Genomic DNA, 18,280 nt, shown 5'->3' on the forward strand with positions numbered 1-18,280 from the left:
CCGTATCATCGGCTCCCATGAGGTACGCGGGGAGCTGCCCCAGCATATGAGAGGGCTCCCCCGGCCATGCTGGGGATGTGGGCAAGTCCTTGTTCTCTGGGCCTCGGTTGTTCCATCTGTAAAATAGTAATATACAATCTCTGTCACTGGATCTGGGACAAAGAGACCCAAGTGTGTGCAAAAGTGCCCTCCTCAGTGCAGAAAGCAGAGGGAAACTGACATTTACTTAACTAGACGTGGTCTTAGGCATTTTACATGATCACCTCATCTAATTGTCACAGCAGTCCTTCAAAGTGAGTGCCTGCAGGCTCTGCATATGTGTTAGTTTCCTCTCCCCAGGCGGGTACCATCTGCCCATCTCTATACACAGGTTTAGCTTTTTCCCCTCCTCTCTGTTCTCCCTCAGCCAACTTGCAGGTTCTGACACTGGGGACATGATATAGCTGTTCTAATCTTCTGTGATGAGATAGATAGAAACCCCAAAGGCCACGCGGTGCAAAAAAAGTCACTGCCCAGCTGGCTGGCCAATTCAGTTTAAGAGCACAATAGGCAAACAGGTTATCTGGCTCACCCTTATTAATGCCAGACCTTACCATCCGACTACACTGTTTATTTTCCAGGTTCCTGAGCTCTTTATGGTCCACAGACATGGCCTCAACATGTACCTACTATCTATTTGTCCCAGATCTGTGATTCTGAAATTCTCTGGTTAAAGTTGGGCTGGCTGTGTCACAGACAGAGTGATGACAGCCAGAGTGGCCTCAAAGGGTCAGCCAGCTGACAGGCTGTCCTCAGGGCCCTGTTCCCCCTGGCCAGTTGTCCCTCTGGAGAGGACTCTGTGTCCTTGGGAAGACAGCTGCTGAGTGAGTCAGGCCAAGCAAGCAGCTGAGAAAGGTGGCAGTGGTCACACATGGGCTTGAGAGTCAGAGAGGCTATCGAGGGGCCAGTACCCCTTTAGGCTGCTGTGGGAATTCTCAGGGACACAGGCCAGATGTCCACAGACCAGCAAAGGCCATCACCTCTGGGAAGCCAGACCCAAGAATGACTCCAGAGACACCAACATGAAAGAAATAACTACCCTCATTCAATAAACAGGAAGGAAATCAATAAACAAAGGAGTAACTTCTTCTGGTTACCTCTTAGGTTTTTTGAGACCACACCCCTTGGAAGCATCCTGAACAGATTTTCCTCTGATTGTAATACTATCGACCAGGTACACAGAGCTATGATTATAATACCATCGATCAGGTATACAGAACTGTGACCCACTTCCCCATTCAGAGAGAGGCCAAGCCCCTGTCTGTTGCTGGCTTCCCCAGATCCAGCGACCAGAGCCCTGGGTGGGGGGACCCAGTGGACCCCAATATGATTATAATGCTGCCTCAGGGCCTGCCCCACTCCCGCTGAAACCATCAGAATAAGGCTGAGGGAAACCAAATTCCTTTGGCTTCCATCCAGGAACCTCTGGCTTACTCCATCCAGTAAGGTTCCAGCATATTCTGAACCAAGGTGACTGATTTTGTGGAGAATATTGATTCTGATTCAGCCTGTATTCTTTATTTACCATTGTAGTAGATGGTAAGAAAACAAAGTCCTGACTCCTGCCCTCAGGGAGCCTACCGTGTAGCTGGAGAGATAAGACATATGCCTGTAATAATGTGAGAGAGCAAAAACTTGGCCGCAGGTACACACTGAACATCATCAAATACCAAAAGTTATCTCCCTCTCTCCCCCTCTCCTCCCTCAGCACATCCCATCCACGCTGGAGTGCCTGAGCCGATCCACCCTGCTCTGTGTCTCAGCCCTGGCCGTCATCTCCTATGTCACACCTGTGTTCCTCGTGGCCCTCTTGCCCCTGGCCATCGTGTGCTACTTCATCCAGAAGTACTTCCGGGTAGCATCCAGGTGATGGCAGCATTTTCCAGCCTCCAGGGTTGAGGGTGGGGTGGGGGGTGGGAGGTACTTTGCAATGGGTAGTTTGGTACTCTTGTTAGAGTCATCATCATAAAAGCAGTAGAGTCATGTTCCCCCCACCCCCAAAGGAAAATAGAAATGAAGGAAATGAAATATTTGTATCCACTACCGTAATATAACCATCTGTCTGCACACACCTCTGAACTATTTCCTTAGGAGCTATGGTCAGGAGTGGCACTGCATGTGTTTATGCTCTTCATTCATTTTGTCAAAATGCTTCTCAGAAGGGTCATATGAGTCCAGTGACCAGGCTGATTGCTGACGCGTGAAGTCAGAGCACACCCGATGTGAGGCGTGTTATGACAACCACATGTCCCCGCCCATGCGGGTCCAGAGAAAGGCTAGAAGCCTCGACACAAGGGAGCCTCTCTCCACCATTCTCATGATCACATTCACCTTCATGAACCTTGGAGCCACGCATGCCTCTTTCATACTCAAAAATTTTAATAACATTCTCTAGGAGTTTTTTTCTGGGAGTGATGCTGTTAAACTCATAGATTCAAAGAATTATAGGGACAATTTTAAAGAACTTTTAGGCCAGCATTTCTCAAACTGCCAATTACAACCTTGGGTCATGAAATCAATATCATAGATCACAACCAGGATTTAAAAACAGAAAAGAAAAGAAAAGAAAGAAATAGAACAAACTGTATTCACATAGTAACAGTAAGCTTTGCTTCATGAAACCTTTGGGTTCTGTAGGTATGTGTGTGTGTGTGTATGCTGATTTGTTACATAAAATGTATTGCTTCCTGCAAGTTGTGGTCAGAAAGGTTAAGTACCTTTCCCAAGTGCACAAAGTTGTTCAGAAACTGGAGTCAAAATGCTGATTAGCAATAAAGATAAAATTTAGATACATCTTGGTCACAATTACTTTGCCCATGAGGATCAAGATTTGTATAAATGGCTTTTTGCCTGGATAATCTAGAATCCCCCGGTACCCGCAAGGAACATAGTACACTGACATTCGGGAAATCACAGTGGCTTTTTAAACACTGTACAAGCTGTTCTACACCAGAATCCCCCGGTACCCACAAGGAACATAGTGGCTTTTTAAACACTGTACAAGCTGTTCTACAAAGTTCATTTCTGCTTCCAGAGAAAATGCCCTGTTCTCCTGGAACCCACTCTTCCTGGAGACAGTTTGTCCAGGAAAGCTGCTTCGAGCATCCCAACCTGGCCTCTCCGGCACTAATGCACTTGTCAAGGTGCAGCTGTGGGGAGCAGGAGCAATTCTATTGCCATGGAAACCACTGGCCTTTCATGGGCCTCTTTAGATTATGGCCTGAGATGTGCTGAAACCTATTGTGGTTACCGGGGAGGGAACCGATAGCTTTGAGTTGGCCTTCCTATTCCTTTGACTAGATGTTACAAGGTTAAGATTGTTCATCTGTGAAAGGGAAGTAACACTGCCTGCCCAGCCTTACCGCAGAGCAAGGCTATGCAGCAGCAGAAGCACAGGGACAGATACAGACATGAGGTGCCCAGGTTAGCAGTAACTGTTGCGGCATCCTGGTTAAGCACTTTACCTAAATGAGCTATCTGATCCTCACAAGTGCTGATAGAGTGGTACCATGGTCTTCCCTCTTTCCAGATGAGAGACTGAGATCTAGAGAGGTGAAGCCATTTGTCCACACGGTAGTAGGGGTGAGCTAGAATTCAGACAGAGGCTGAGCCCTGAGCCTGCCCTCCTAACCATTCCTCTCTGCTCCCTTGGCACAGGGACCTGCAGCAGCTGGATGACACCACCCAGCTCCCACTGCTCTCGCACTTTGCTGAAACTGTGGAAGGCCTCACCACCATCCGGGCCTTCAGGTTCCAGATTCACCCCGGGGTGGGGGTGGGAGGGGTGTGTGGGGGGAAACCAGGGTCACAGATCATGAGATTCAATTCTCAGGGCTCTACTCACAAAGGCCCAGGACATTTATCTCCCAAACCCCTCCTCAGGCCTCAAGGGCCAAATGATGCCCACTGGGTGGGGGGTCAGGCCAGGTGCACGCTACTGTATGATCCATCAGAGAGGAAAATCTCAGCCCTGCAGCCAAGCCCAGGACCTCTGTCAACTAAGGCAGAACATCAAAAGAAACAAGGCTGGGACAGGTCCTCACATATCAATGCTAGAAAGATTTACCTCATGTGGGCCAGCCCTGAGGCCACCTTTTATTGAGACTCTCCTGGGAGAAACACTATGCTGAGTACTTTCCATGCCAATTTTGTTCATTCTGCACTGCAATCAAGGTGGTGATCATGTTTATTCCCATTTCTCAGATAAGGAAATTGAGGCTCAGAGAGGTTATATGACCGCTCTGTGTAAGGTCCCATAAAGCCCAGACTTGAAACTGCTCATTCATTGAACAAATATTTACAAAGTACTCACCAAGTACTAAGTAAGCCCCATGCCAGGTACTAAAAAAGACAGAGATGAGTCAAATGAGCCCCTTCCCTGGAGGTATTTACAGTCCAGGCTTTGAGCAGGCCAAGACAAACCCATGTTTCTGAAAGAAAGGGGGACATAGCAAGCATATAAGGGAAGCAGTCATGGAAGTCTGCATGGAGGTGGTGCCATTGGAGCTAAGACTCAAAGTATGGATAAGCGTTCACTAGGCTGGAATGCCCCAAAACTTCAGTGCCCCTGCCATCTTCCTTCCCACCCCCTGAGTCATGATGTTTGGCTAGATGGGAGCACCCAAGACTGCTGGGGAGCGAAGAGGGCTGTTGTTCCCCACCCCAGTTTCCATTTGAGGTATTAGGGCATCTCTTCTCTAGCCATACAGGCCAGACCCCTGACCCAGATAGTTGGACTCTGGTATGTAAGCTTTAGCCAGAGAGTGATCCTAGGTTATTTTTAGGATGGCATCACTGTGCAAGGTATGACGGTAACCATGCTATACCAAGCCCTGTGTCCAGGAGTAACCCTAGGGCTCCAGGACCAACAGAGGGTCCACGGAGGTTTGCATCTCCTCCCCTGAACCCCTAAAGTCAGCTGCAGCCCTGGGAGAGGTGCCCAGGCTCCTGATGCATCACTGCAGCCCCTGTTCACACCTTAGGGCTTCTGGGGCCAGTGGGAAGTCCTCTTAGGGGTCTTGTCTGAGTAAAGCAAAGCCAAGCAAAGCAGAACTGTGCCCCAGCCTTGACTCCCTGGATATCCCCTGCTCCTGTGCAAGCCTGTGTTGTCTTCCACACAGACTCTCCTTTGAGCCTGGCATAAGACCCTAGGTTCTCCTCCCACCCCACTTCTCAAGCCTGAACTTCCCCAGTTCCTTCAACTTCCAGGACCCTCCACACCCTCTACTCTAAGTTTTGGAGATGTCCCTCTTATAATTGGTGTCCTGGAGGGCTTCAGGCTGAGTCTGGGGCAGAAAGATTGTGATTTTTCCTAGAGTGGGCCAGACCCTCCCAGTAGGATCTGAATGGATCCCAGCATCCAGCCAGCCAGAGGAACTGCTGCCTAGCAAGGCCTCCCATACACTGCACTGACACAGTGGACGGTTTTTTAATGAACGAGGAACTTTTAAATCATCCCTTGGATGTGTTTAACTCATTGGCTTCTGCCCAGTAGATCGCCCTGTCAAGAACTAAGTAGCACTTATTGATTGTGCACTTGCCAAGTGCCAGGCCCTGTGCTAAGTGTTGCGTATGTATTGCATTTGATCCTCACAAGAGTCCCATGACATAGTTACTGTAAACTCATACTAAATGAAGAGAAGAGACCCACAGAGGCTGAGAAACCAACTCGAGACCACATAGACAGTGGAAGCTGGTGCTGAGCTTGAAACCCAAGCCAATCTGACTTGGTTTTTCTAGGAGGCCCTGCTTTTTCCCAAAAGAGGTTCAAGAGTATCCAGCACTTGGCTCAGTGTTGGGCTCAGAGGTTGTTTCAATCCATGCAGGAACTATTACTGTCCCCACATTACTAATGAGGAAACAATCTCTCTTGACACACAGCCAGTAAGTAGTGGATAGGACTCCAACCTGGGTCTGCGTGGCCTCAAAGCTGCAGCTCTTTCCAGAGTCCTCACGCCATCATGCACCTGTCACAGAAGCTCACACACACCCTCGTACACACCCACTCCTCAGACCAGTCACACACCCCTCAGACTCTCCTATCACACACACACACGCTCACACATACACATCTTCAACTTGCACTTAATCAAACCCTTCAGATGTATGGTTTCCCACTCGCCTCAGACATATCACCCACCCACACGCATCCACCCTGTGGCTATGCAATCACACGCTCCCTCACACCTCAGAGACTCACTTCAGTCTCCTCAAACGTATAGTTCAGTCGCAGGTCCTCCACTCAGAAATAATCAAAGCAGAACAAACACCTTCCTGGAGTGAAAAGCAAATGCCCAAGAAGGCTCGTCTTGAGTCCCTCTGAGTCCCCTCAGTTGTGTCCCTGAGGCCAGAGCTGAGATGACTTTCATTCGTTACATCATTCATCATCAAACAAGTGCTCCTGCCCCTCCCTTGAGCCTGGCCCGAGCCAGCCAGAACCAGTGATTCCAGGATCCCAGGCTGGTCAGAGAAAGGAGGCAGATCCATACTTAGAAACTTGGGAGAGAATGTGATGAGGGCACAAGGGTGGGAAAGAAGGCTCCAGAGTCCCTTGTGTAGAGAAGTCCCTTCTACCTTAGAGGCTCAGGGAAGGTTCCCACGGGCTACGTGGACCAAGATTATTCCCTGCAACCCTTTTCATCCTCCCTCCAGGTACGAGACCCGGTTCCAGCAGAAGCTCCTTGAATACACGGACTGCAACAACATCGCCTCCCTCTTCCTCACAGCTGCCAATAGGTGGCTAGAAGTCCGCATGGCAAGTGCCACTCACCCCACCCCGGGCCCTGGGATAGGGGCTTCTGATAGGAAGGGCCAAACATGGACCAGAGGGTGGGAAGAGAGAATGGAGCACCAGCTCAAGTGCGCACACAGGATGGGCACAGAGCCCTCCTGCTTCTCCCAGACCTGGTGATCAGTCCTCCCAGTGTCTGACCTGAGCCCCCTCTTCTCCATATCACTACCCAGAGGCTGTGTATCTCAGACGTGTGCCAATAGATGGAATAGTTGTATGTTTAGCTGTGAGCAGTGTGTGTCTGAAGTGGGTCATATGACACAGACGTTGTGTACATGTGTGGGCCAGCTGATAAGGCAAGTATGCAGGTCGTTGGGGAGTGGGGGGTGGTGCATAAGCTGTGTGCAGTCATTGTCTCCTGGGACTCAAGCCTTCACAGGCCTCCTGTGTATCTGATGATATGCACATGAGTTTTGGGGCTGGGGTTGAGTCATGGCTGAGCTACTCTCTCTGCCCTGAAGAGGGGGTTGGGGGCCCACTGTGACTTCAAGCCCTAAGAGCCCAGGCCAGCCCCCATCCTTCCGCAGGAGTACATTGGTGCATGTGTGGTCCTCATCGCAGCTGTGACTTCCATCTCCAACTCCCTGCACAGGGAGCTCTCCGCTGGCTTGGTGGGCCTGGGCCTCACCTATGCCTTAATGGTGAGTGGCAGCAGGCTGGGGCAGGGGAAGCATCAGACACCAGCAGCCATGGAATCCTGGGGCCCCTTTCCCTAATGAGACACCCCCCAGGCCTTACCCCCAGCTACTTTGAGTCTGATGCTAGAGGGACCATGTGGGAGGGCTGACAGCAGAGTCCCGCCTCTTCGCCCAGGCCCCAGGCCCCAGACGGTGGTGGGTGAGGAACCACATTCACTGGAACCCTCCCCATGACTCTGGGAAGGGTCACCCTGAACAGCCAGCCGGTGGCAATAAAAGACATCAGCTGTAAGAACATCCCCCAACTCCCCTGCAGCCAAGTACCAGGCACAGCCAGGCCCAGGACAAGATGACCATGACCAGCTCGCTCCCCACAGGTCTCCAACTACCTCAACTGGATGGTGAGGAACCTGGCAGACATGGAGATCCAGCTGGGGGCCGTGAAACGCATCCATGGGCTCCTGAAAACTGAGGCAGAGAGCTACGAGGGGCTGCTGGGTGAGGGGCATAGGAGGGCCAGAAGGAGGGGTGTGTTTGGGTTGAGGGAGCCTGGGGGTGGGGGGACACTCCTCGATACCAGCTGTGGCCCACGCCTGATGGCTGACCCCTAGCCCGGCCCCCAGCACCATCACTAATCCCGAAGAACTGGCCGGACCAGGGGAAGATCCAGATCCAGAACCTGAGTGTGCGCTACGACAGCTCCCTGAAGCCCGTGCTGAAGCATGTCAACGCCCTCATCTCCCCGGGACAGAAGGTCAGGGGCACGAGGGCATCGGGCTGGCCGTCTCATGGGCCCCTGATGGCCCTCCAGGCCTCACACTCATTCAGAGCCCCCAGTCTCCTGGCCCTGGGCCCCTCAAACTGACTAGGCTCAGCCCACCTCTCCCCTCCCTTCCTATCTCCTTACCTGCCAAGGAGATAGACACCTGGACTCCCCAGATTAGAGGGGCTTTGTCCGCCCTACCCCCTCCCTGCTGCTGCAGATGGTCAGGACTTTCCCAGAGCACTGCCCCCTGAGCTTCAGGACTGTCACAGGGGTAGAGTGTGAGGCACCCTTGTTCTGGGGAGGGAGCCCCGTATGGGACTCTGCCCCACCTCTCTGATTGAGCCCCTCCTCCTCACTCCCCTCCTGCTCTCTGTGCCACTGCCCCTCTCCTTCCATCCCTTTGCGACTATCTATGTCTCTGTATTGCTTCTTCATTGTCCTTTCTGTTGGTACCCAAGGGCCAGGAAGCTATGGGGTCAGAAATGACTCCAGTTTAAAGTGGGACACACAGAAACATCCCTGCACACCACACTCAGCCACCGCATGCCCTCCTGACACACCCGTGCACATAGAAACACCGATGTCCCCAACTACCCTGCAGCCAAGTACCAGGCACAGCCAGGCCCACACCTAAGCCCAAATGAACATCTACACCCTACACTTGCTTGTGGGGTTCTGTGGGAGCCGCCTCTGGACCCACTGCAGGAAACAAGACCAAGCCCAGGTCCTAGCCCTGGCCAAAGAGAAGCCGGACAGAAAACCAAGACACGAAGACATGCTATGGCTTCCCATACCTGTGCGTCCCCAGAGCTAGCACCAGAGGCTCCCAGCCACCTCCAGAGGCCCCTCAGCGTACCTATTTCTCTCTTTCCAGATTGGGATCTGTGGCCGCACAGGCAGTGGGAAGTCCTCTTTCTCTCTCGCCTTCTTCCGCATGGTGGACATGTTCGAAGGTGAGTAGTATGGCGAGCACCCTCAAGTACCCACAGCCACCAGATGGGACCTCAGTCCTGGTGTACGGTCAGACATCACAGGAGGTCCAGCAATCACTATCTTCCCCTGCATCTTCATTGGGACCCACGCCCCAGGCTGCACCCATCACAGCACCACAGTTCTCCTCTGTGGTGTCCCACCTGTGCCATCATCTCCACGCAGGACGCATCATTATTGATGGCATTGACATCGCCAAACTGCCGCTGCACACCCTGCGCTCACGCCTCTCCATCATCCTGCAGGACCCAGTCCTCTTCAGCGGCACCATCCGGTCAGCCCCATCACCCTGCCAGGCCACCCAAATCCCAGGGCCTCTGAATACAAAGAGGAAAGGGGTGGGCAGGGCCCGGAGCATTCAGGTACCCACCCTAGGTACCCACCTCCCCGGCCAAGCAGCCCTGCTCAAGCCTGGGCACTAGGGGCTGGTGGCAGTTCTTCGGAGGAGTTCTGCCCTCATGCCCTTGTCTTTCCCTTTAGACTTAGGCAGGTACTGGTAGGGATGCCCCAACCCTCAGGTCTGGGATGCCACCACCTTGGTGCCCTCCAAGTGAATCAGTTCTCACTCACTGCTCCTCTCACCCTCTGAGGGTCCCATGGAGACAGAGCCAAGACCATCCTCCCTCCCTAGAGGAGCTTTCTGTGTCATCCTCCAGATTTAACCTGGACCCAGAGAAGAAGTGCTCTGACAGCACACTGTGGGAGGCCCTGGAGATAGCCCAGTTGAAGCTGGTGGTGAAGGCACTGCCGGGAGGCCTCGGTAACTACTACTGACTGAACACTTGGTCGGACACTAAAGGACTCGTGTAAGGGCTGGGGAAAGAAAACTCATGTCTGAGGTTTGCCCAGAGTTTGGAATCTGAGGTCTAGCAGGACCCCAGAGACCATTTAGCCCTACTTCTCTCCATACAGGAGCTCAGAAAGGTCAAGTGACTTGCCCAGATTATGTAACTGGTCAGTTCAGGGTCTGGCCCCTCCTGCAGGGCACGGGGGAAACACGGGGTCACTGTGAGATGGAACTTGCAAGCCTCCTATACCCTGGCAATATTTTCAGCCCTGTCCTTCCCTGTGCACCTGCCTGCCCAGTGCTGTGGAAGGAGGAGGGAGAGGATAGACTGGGAATCACAGGCACAGGGCACTCGAGGGAAGACGCCCTCACCCCAGCAGTCGCTAGAGCCTTGGCATAGTTACTGCGACCCCTGTGGCAGCAGAGGCTGGCCAAGCCTTGGCTTCAGAGGATCCCCCCACCAAGGCCCCCACACAGGAAGCACATACACACTCAGTGCACACGCCCACCCCTGCACTGCCCAGGGCCCCAGCAGCACAAAACTCTAGAGGCTGTTCTTCGCATTGTAATCCATGTAATCTCATGTAACCCGTGTTGTTTTATAAGGCACAGCAACTCTACATGCCTGTACTCACGACAAACGCCCTCAGATTTGCCCCTGTACACACGTTTCCTGACACCCTCCACCCCCACAAGCCACAGCATCTACTCTACTCACAAGGCAGGATTCACTCAGCCCTGCTCCCCTCCCTGGGGCTGATTTCAGATGCCATCATCACAGAAGGTGGGGAGAATTTCAGCCAAGGCCAGAGGCAACTGTTCTGCCTGGCACGAGCCTTCGTGAGGAAGACCAGCATCTTCATCATGGATGAGGCCACGGCTTCCATCGACATGGCCACGGTTGGTCCTGGGCACATCCACGGGCTGGGGATCTTGGAGAAGGTCTTGTAGGGGTGTTAGGGAGAAGTTTGCACAAAGCAGTCCTGAAGTTTAAGTTGCCTTTAACATCAAGGGCCATTTGTGGAAGAAAAAGCAAAGGGCCAGAGAACCGTGACTCCAGCTAGTTTTAGGTCCTGTTCATAACCCAAACCCACCTACACACAAGCTGCACAGAGACCTACAGAGACTTCCCACCTGTCACCCGCCACACAGCATACCCCAGACACACTCACAGCACACATACATGCACAGAGCTGAGCTCCCAATAGGCTGGGGACCTGGTCAGTCCTATGGGGACTAGGGCCAGACAGAGGGACGGAGTGGTGCTAGGATTGGGGTCAGATGGGAGCTGGGCCACAAGCCTGGGCCCCACATCCCCAGAGCCAGACTGGACCCCATCTGCTGGCACCGGGCGGGTCAGCCAACAGCTGCTGCTCCCACCTGGCAGGAAAACATCCTCCAGAAGGTGGTGATGACAGCCTTCGCAGACCGTACCGTGGTCACCATCGCGGTAAGGGGCCCGTTGGTGGGGTGCAGAGGGATGCCTGGACACAGGGCTGGCCTTCTGAGGCTGTCATCAGTGAGCAGCCCCTGAGATCACTTGGGCCTGGTAATCAAGAGAGGATCCTAGAGCTGGGCAGGGAGGCTGGATCGTAGGATTTGGGGTAGAGGGGTTTGCACCTGCACGTCCATCAGACCTCCCCTCTCATTCTCCAGGTTCCAAAGTCCCCTCATGTCCCAAGGCCTTATGAGCTAGGCTGGGGTTACTTCTCCATAGGAAATGGGGAATGGGGTGACTCTCTGGGACTTGAAACCTGGAGGTTGGAGCAGAGCTGAGACTTGATGAGGGGAGAGGGTATCATTAGTGGCTCAAAATCACAGCCACCCCAGGAAAGGGCTGTCACCGCAGAGATAGGACGTTCTGGCCACATGCCTCCTCCTCCAAGCTGCAGGAGGGATTCCCTCAGCTGCCCCGCCCCTTCCCCCATCACCCTAACCAGCCCCCTCCTGCCTGGCCCAGCACCGCGTGCACACCATCCTGAGTGCAGACCTGGTGATTGTCCTGAAACGCGGTGCCATCCTTGAGTTTGACAAGCCAGAAAAACTGCTCAGCCGGAAGGACAGCGTCTTCGCCTCCTTTGTTCGTGCAGACAAGTGACCTGCCAGAGCCCTAGTGCCATCCTATGGCCCACCCTGCTCCCACCTCCCGCCTGGGTTTTCTAACTGTAAATCACTTGTAAATAAAGAGATTGGTTATTTCCTACCAAAAGCCTTGGCGCTGGTGGGCGGGGGCTCGGGTGGCCTGTGAGTCCAGTGGAGCCAGCATGACTTTGGCATCGGCAGACCTGAAGAAGCTGTGTGCGTGTGGGCAAAGGGAGTCTCATCTGAGAAATGAGGGTTGTATTTGTCTCCTAGGGCTACCAGAACAAAATACCACAGACTGGGTGGCTTAAACAACAGAAATTTATTTCTTCACTTCTGGAGGCCAGAAGTGTGAGATCATGGTGCCAGAGTTCTGGTGAGAGCTCTCTTCCTGGGTTGCAAATAACCGCCTCTCACTGTGTGCTCACTTGGTAGAGAGAGAGAAAGCAAACAAGCTCTCTGGTGTCTCATAAGATCACTAATCCCATCATGAGGGCTCTTCCCTCATGACTTCATTTAAACCAGCTTATCTCCTAAAATCCTCATCTCCAAACACAAATACCGTCATATTGGGGGGTTAAGTCTTCAAAATAGGATATGAATTTTGATGGGATACAATTCAGTCTATAGCATGTGTTTGTGTGTATGTATATGAACACAGAGAGATGGATATAAACAAAAATTAATATAGATATGGGTTAATATAATATGTTTTTTCCTAGTTGTGTTTGCTGAGAGGGGAAATTTATTTCTGACCATTCTAAAGAATGGAAGTCTAAGATCAAGGTCACAGATTTGGTTTCTCCTGAGGCTTCACTCCTTGGTCCAGATACCCATCTTCTAGCTGTATCCTCACATGGCCTTTCCTCTGTGCATGTACATCTCTGGAATCTTGGGAAAGATGCTCTTTCCCAATAGTTCCCACAAAAAATCTTGGGAGCAAATCTCAGTGGACCAATTTGGGTCTTATCCCCACCTTTGACCCAATCACTGTGGTCAGAGGGCTGAAATATACTGACTGGCTAGGACTGAATCACATGTCCCTTTCTCTGTCCCCCATGCAGGGGCATTCAGAAGAGAGAGAAGGGAGGCCCTTCAGAGGGAAAACACAGTGTATATACCATAAGTCAGCCAGGTGGTGGCTGGGAGATGCTGGGGCCCAGACATTGGGGTGACCAAAACAACCAGCTGTCCTCAGATTCCATCTGTATCATCAAACAGGACTGCACACCTGCCCTCAGCCAAGAAATGGCAAATGCTCATTTGTATATCACTTTATTATCATTTACATGTTGCCTTTAGTACCAGTGCTACCAGGCCCTGGCCTATAGACCCAGAAGTCTTGGGCCTGTGTCTGTCTTGTTTGCAAGTGGAACACATGCAACATAAAAAAAACCCACCAGTCATTGGAGAGGGGCCCAGCACAAAACAAACCCTTCTGGGTGTTTCAAGAACTCAGAAAGGGAGAGTTCTGTGAGGCTGCCTGGGAGAGGCAGGATTTGAGTTGGGCATGGGAGGGGTAGGAATTAGTAGGCAGAGAGTTAGAGAAATGGGCCCATGCAGTGTGTGGTGGCATAAGATTAGACAGCCTTGAATGCCAGGACAAGGAGTCTGCGATAAGGCTCTGAAAAAAAGGAAGTAGAGACTTAAGTGAGAAATGGACCTGACAAGTGCAATGTTTGGGAGAGATGAGTATGAGGAGGTACGGGATGGATCAGGGAAGGAGGCTGAGCCCTCTGGGTAGGGGGTTTGCTCTCCTGGAAAGGGTAGAGCAGGGAATAGCTGAGGCCTCAGGGCCACGTTGTGAGGCAGGGCCTCGCCCTTCCGGCTCTGAGATGCCTCTGGGAGCCCGGCAGCATCCTCCACTCCTGGGGCTTCTCAGGATCAGAGCCTGGGAGGGGAAAGGATTTCCATCCCCTGCATGCCCCGCCCCCTCCACCCAAAGAATTGAATGCAAGTAGCAAGAGAAGGGCAGGGCCCACACTGAAGTCTTGTGGAGATGCCCAAGGCCCTCCTAGCCCAAACCCTTCCATAACATCCCTGATGGTCTGCCAACCTTGACTTGGATACCATACAGATATAGGTCATCTCTGGTTATTAGAACTGACTCTTCTATATATGAAATCAAAGCCTGCCTCTGTTCCACTCCTTGGACTCCAGGGGTTTCTGCAATAGTACCCAAACTCCCTGGGGGGCTCTTCAATGCTTCTTTTCTGATGGCTAAAGAGCTGCAGTTGCCCCAGAATTTTCCTGTATAACCCTGTCTCCTTGAGCTTCCACTCTGCTCATCCTGTTTCCCCTCCCCACCCTAGGCACTGCATCTCTGGTGATATAGCCCAAGATCACACTTACCCTGAGTAGTATCCACTGTGCCTACAGGTGGATATGAGAGAGAAAGGAGCACTCGATATGAAAGTCACACCCTGCCCCACTCTGGCCCATATCCCCACAGTCCCTATCTTTCCAGCTCCTGCCTCAAACCCTTACTCCAACGAATAGACAGAGAGAGGGAGTGGGGCCATTATTGCCACAACAGAGACCTAGCAGGCTTTCCTTTTCAGCTGCGAACTGGGGGCCCCCCCATCTGGGGCCCAAGCCACAGGCAACTCCAGGTTGATGCCTGCAATAGAAACACCACTCATGTCCAAGCCAACAGTTTGTGTCCCCCAGTGCCCAAGCCGGCTCTAATACAGCCACTCAGACCTTGGTGCCTCCTATTACATAAGGTAGAAGAAATTAGGCTGCAGATGTAAGGAGATGTAAAGTAAGTGCCAGCAGCTCAAATCCTCCTTAAAATGCTCGGGGGAGGTGAACCGCGAGGGGTGGGGCTTGAGCCTGTGCCCGACCCCTCTAGTTCAGGAACAGGTCGGGCTCCCCCTGGCGGCACCAGGCCCCCACTCCACCCTTCAGGCGCCCCTCGCCTTCAACCTTCTACCCACACCTAGCACAGGTCGGTCTCCACCCACCCACAAAAGGATGAGAGGACCGCCCGCTGCGAGCGCCCGGGCGGCAGGAGGGGGCGGGGAGGGGACGGCTGCGGCTTGAGGAGCAGGAGCAGGTGCCTCGGCGACAAGCAGGCGGGGCAGGGACGGAAAAACGCGCAGCGGGGGCGCGGCGCCGGCGTGCGTGCGGCGGGCGGGGAGCCGGGAGGCCAGGACTCTAGAGAGCGCGCGGCCAGGTCGCGCTGGGGGCGAGGGGATCTGGAGTTGAGCCGGGTGGGGTGGTGACTCTAGAGGACTCAGGATCCCAAGGAGACAGGGAGGACGAAAGCTGGGGGAGGATCTGAAGAGCGGAGAGAGCGCTAGGGGGGGTGGGGTAGGAGAGAGGGAGCATACTTGGAGGTGAGACTGGGGGTAGTCAGAATCTGCTTGGAGCGGGGCGGGGGGGGGGCAGAAATGGGTGCGGCAGGAGACACGGTGGGAGTTGTGTGAGGGCTGGTCGGTTGGAGGTGTTAAGTTTTAAGGTGGGAGAGGTGGGTTGAAAAGGAAGCCTCGGTGGGAAGAAGGGGCTTAGTGGGACGCCCAGGGATGGTCAGTGGGTGGAGGACTGTTGAGCTGAGACCCAGGGCCAGGTGGAGAACAGGCAGAGCGGGGGTCTCACTAGGCAGTGGACAGGTAGGCTGAGGTGTGAGGCTGGTTTAAAGAAGCGAAGCAGAGGCCAGATGGAGACGAGGATGAGTCTGGTTGGGGAGTCATCTCAGAAGTGAGGCCAGCACAGACTGAGTGAGAGTGGTCCCAAAGTGGAAGGGTACCCAGGGAGGAAACCCTACAGTGAGGCCTAGGCTGGTCAGGGAGGCACCCCCCATGGGGGAAGCCTCTCCCTGGTGGTCGTTGGAGCCATGCTGTCCCGCAAGGGCATCATCCCTGAGGAATATGTGCTGACGCGACTGGCAGAAGACCCTGCGGAGCCCCGGTACCGTGCCCGTGAGCGGAGGGCCCGCTTCGTGTCCAAGAACGGCAACTGCAACGTGGCCCACAAGAACATCCGGGAGCAGGGCCGCTTCCTGCAGGATGTATTCACCACGCTGGTGGACCTCAAGTGGCCGCACACGCTGCTCATCTTCACCATGTCTTTCCTCTGCAGCTGGCTGCTCTTCGCCATGGTCTGGTGGCTCATCGCCTTCGCCCACGGCGACCTGGCCCCTGGCGACCTGGCCCCCAGCGAGGGCACCATTGTGCCCTGCGTCACCAGCATCCACTCTTTTTCATCTGCCTTCCTTTTCTCCATTGAGGTCCAGGTAACCATTGGTTTCGGCGGGCGCATGGTGACTGAGGAGTGCCCACTGGCCATCCTGATCCTTATAGTGCAGAACATTGTGGGGCTCATGATCAATGCCATCATGTTGGGCTGCATCTTCATGAAGACGGCGCAGGCCCACCGAAGGGCCGAGACTCTCATCTTCAGCAAGCACGCGGTCATCGCCGTGCGCCATGGCCGCCTCTGCTTCATGCTGCGTGTGGGCGACCTTCGCAAGAGCATGATCATCAGCGCCACCATCCGCATGCAGGTGGTGCGCAAGACCACCAGCCCTGAGGGCGAGGTGGTGCCTCTCCACCAGGTGGACATCCCTATGGAGAACGGCGTGGGTGGCAACAGCATCTTCTTGGTGGCTCCCCTCATCATCTACCACGTCATCGATGCCAACAGCCCACTCTACGACTTGGCGCCCAGTGACCTGCACCACCATCAGGACCTCGAGATCATCGTCATCCTGGAAGGTGTGGTGGAAACCACAGGCATCACCACCCAAGCCCGCACCTCCTACCTGGCGGACGAGATCCTGTGGGGCCAGCGCTTTGTGCCGGTTGTGGCCGAGGAGGATGGCCGCTACTCCGTGGACTACTCCAAGTTTGGCAACACCGTCAAAGTGCCCACGCCACTCTGCACAGCCCGCCAGCTTGATGAGGACCGCAGCCTGCTGGACGCCCTAACCCTCGCTTCTGCCCGTGGGCCACTGCGCAAGCGCAGCGTGGCCGTGGCCAAGGCCAAGCCCAGGTTTAGCATCTCTCCGGATTTCCTGTCCTGAATCATGGTCCCTTGGGCCCCTACATCACGTGTGTGCACACGGGCAGTATGGTATGGTATGTAGAGTGGACATGGTGTGGGCCTCTTGGCCAGGCCAGGACCTGGTGTGAGACTAGGCCTTCCTCGGCTCAGCCTCCCCGCCTGCTGCTCGCCCAGGGTGTTACAAGGCATTGTCATTATGCTATTTCTGGCCTCAGCAGGAGCCTGTACTGGGTTATTTTTGACCCTGCTTCTCCCAGCCCCAGCCCAGGACTGACTGGACTCCTTTCTGCGTCCCAAGTTCGGGAAGCTGTGGGAAGTGTTGGGCCCTAAAGCTGGGTCTCCAGCTTATCTTGGGCCCCCATGATCGACCATCCACAAGCTGAGCAGATGGCTGGGGAAAAACAGTCCCCAGGTTGGGGACCTGCTGCTGTGTTTCTGTGGCCCCAAGAGATGCCTGTGGCCAGGCCCTAGCAGCCCTTGGGCCCTGAAAATGTAATGAACTAGAAAGTGGGCCCAGCCAGCTGGGAAAGGCAGTCAATGAGGGAGCACATTCCAGCTGCAAGACTGGAGGTGTTGAGCCTACACAAACAGGAACTGTCGGAAGCTCACGGGGCTCCCCTCCACAGGGAAGGCTCAAGCAGGGAGGAAATGCTGCGAGGATGCTCAATTTTGCTGAGTCCTGCTCAGGCACAGAGAAGAGGAGATGGGCCCTGTGCCCCTGACCTTTGCCCCAATACTAAGGCTTCTACAGTGAGGGCTCCATAGGCTGAGTGAGGCTGCTGTGCCTCCCTGCTCTCTTTCTGTCCCCCACCATTGGAGGCTGGGGTGGGCTGGGGAAGACAATGGCATGCCAAAAAGAAAGAGGCTGGAGCGGGGAAGGCAGTGGTCCTGGGCCCACTATAATTGGTGGGCCTCAGACCAAATTCTGGTCCTGGCTCCCCACCAGTGGCTGCCACTCACTGTATCCAGAGGGTGACTGCAGAGGGTCTTTGGGTTGCTAGGAAAGGAGAGGTTGGAAAACTCAGAATGGTGGGGGTGAGCAAGGTCCCTGAGGTGAAGAGGCCCTTGGCTCTGATAGACTTGACCCCAAACCTGGACTCTGGAGCAGCGCTGTGTATACTTGCCCAGAATTCTGCCTTTTCTCTTATCAATAAAGACTCCCTCCTCTGTGACCTAAATTC

At 54.0% G+C, this 18,280-nt stretch overlaps 2 protein-coding genes across 5 annotated transcripts in view; both read left to right on the forward strand.

Moving 5' to 3' along the window:
* Positions 1-12,108, forward strand: part of ABCC8 (ATP binding cassette subfamily C member 8) — a 72,081-nt gene extending 59,973 nt beyond the window's left edge. For all 4 annotated transcript variants that reach the window (XM_006904729.2, XM_006904730.2, XM_025046411.1 and 1 more), the window contains exons 27-39: positions 1,092-1,213; positions 1,748-1,905; positions 3,697-3,789; positions 6,691-6,793; positions 7,357-7,470; positions 7,845-7,965; positions 8,091-8,221; positions 9,108-9,186; positions 9,389-9,497; positions 9,880-9,983; positions 10,777-10,910; positions 11,398-11,460; positions 11,971-12,108. In XM_006904729.2, the coding sequence (XP_006904791.1) occupies positions 1,092-1,213; positions 1,748-1,905; positions 3,697-3,789; positions 6,691-6,793; positions 7,357-7,470; positions 7,845-7,965; positions 8,091-8,221; positions 9,108-9,186; positions 9,389-9,497; positions 9,880-9,983; positions 10,777-10,910; positions 11,398-11,460; positions 11,971-12,108 (1,469 nt within the window). The remainder of the gene's footprint in view (positions 1-1,091; positions 1,214-1,747; positions 1,906-3,696; positions 3,790-6,690; positions 6,794-7,356; positions 7,471-7,844; positions 7,966-8,090; positions 8,222-9,107; positions 9,187-9,388; positions 9,498-9,879; positions 9,984-10,776; positions 10,911-11,397; positions 11,461-11,970) is intronic.
* A 3,667-nt stretch (positions 12,109-15,775) lies between these two features.
* Positions 15,776-17,118, forward strand: KCNJ11 (potassium voltage-gated channel subfamily J member 11). Its single transcript, XM_006904731.1, has one exon. It carries the CDS (start codon positions 15,931-15,933, stop codon positions 17,116-17,118), a length of 1,188 nt encoding a protein of 395 aa, XP_006904793.1. The 5' UTR covers positions 15,776-15,930.
* Positions 17,119-18,280: the final 1,162 nt, after the last annotated feature.

The sequence above is a fragment of the Pteropus alecto genome, unplaced genomic scaffold (assembly GCF_000325575.1).
Source record: "Pteropus alecto unplaced genomic scaffold, ASM32557v1 scaffold120, whole genome shotgun sequence".
Classification (NCBI taxonomy): Eukaryota; Metazoa; Chordata; class Mammalia; order Chiroptera; family Pteropodidae; genus Pteropus; species Pteropus alecto.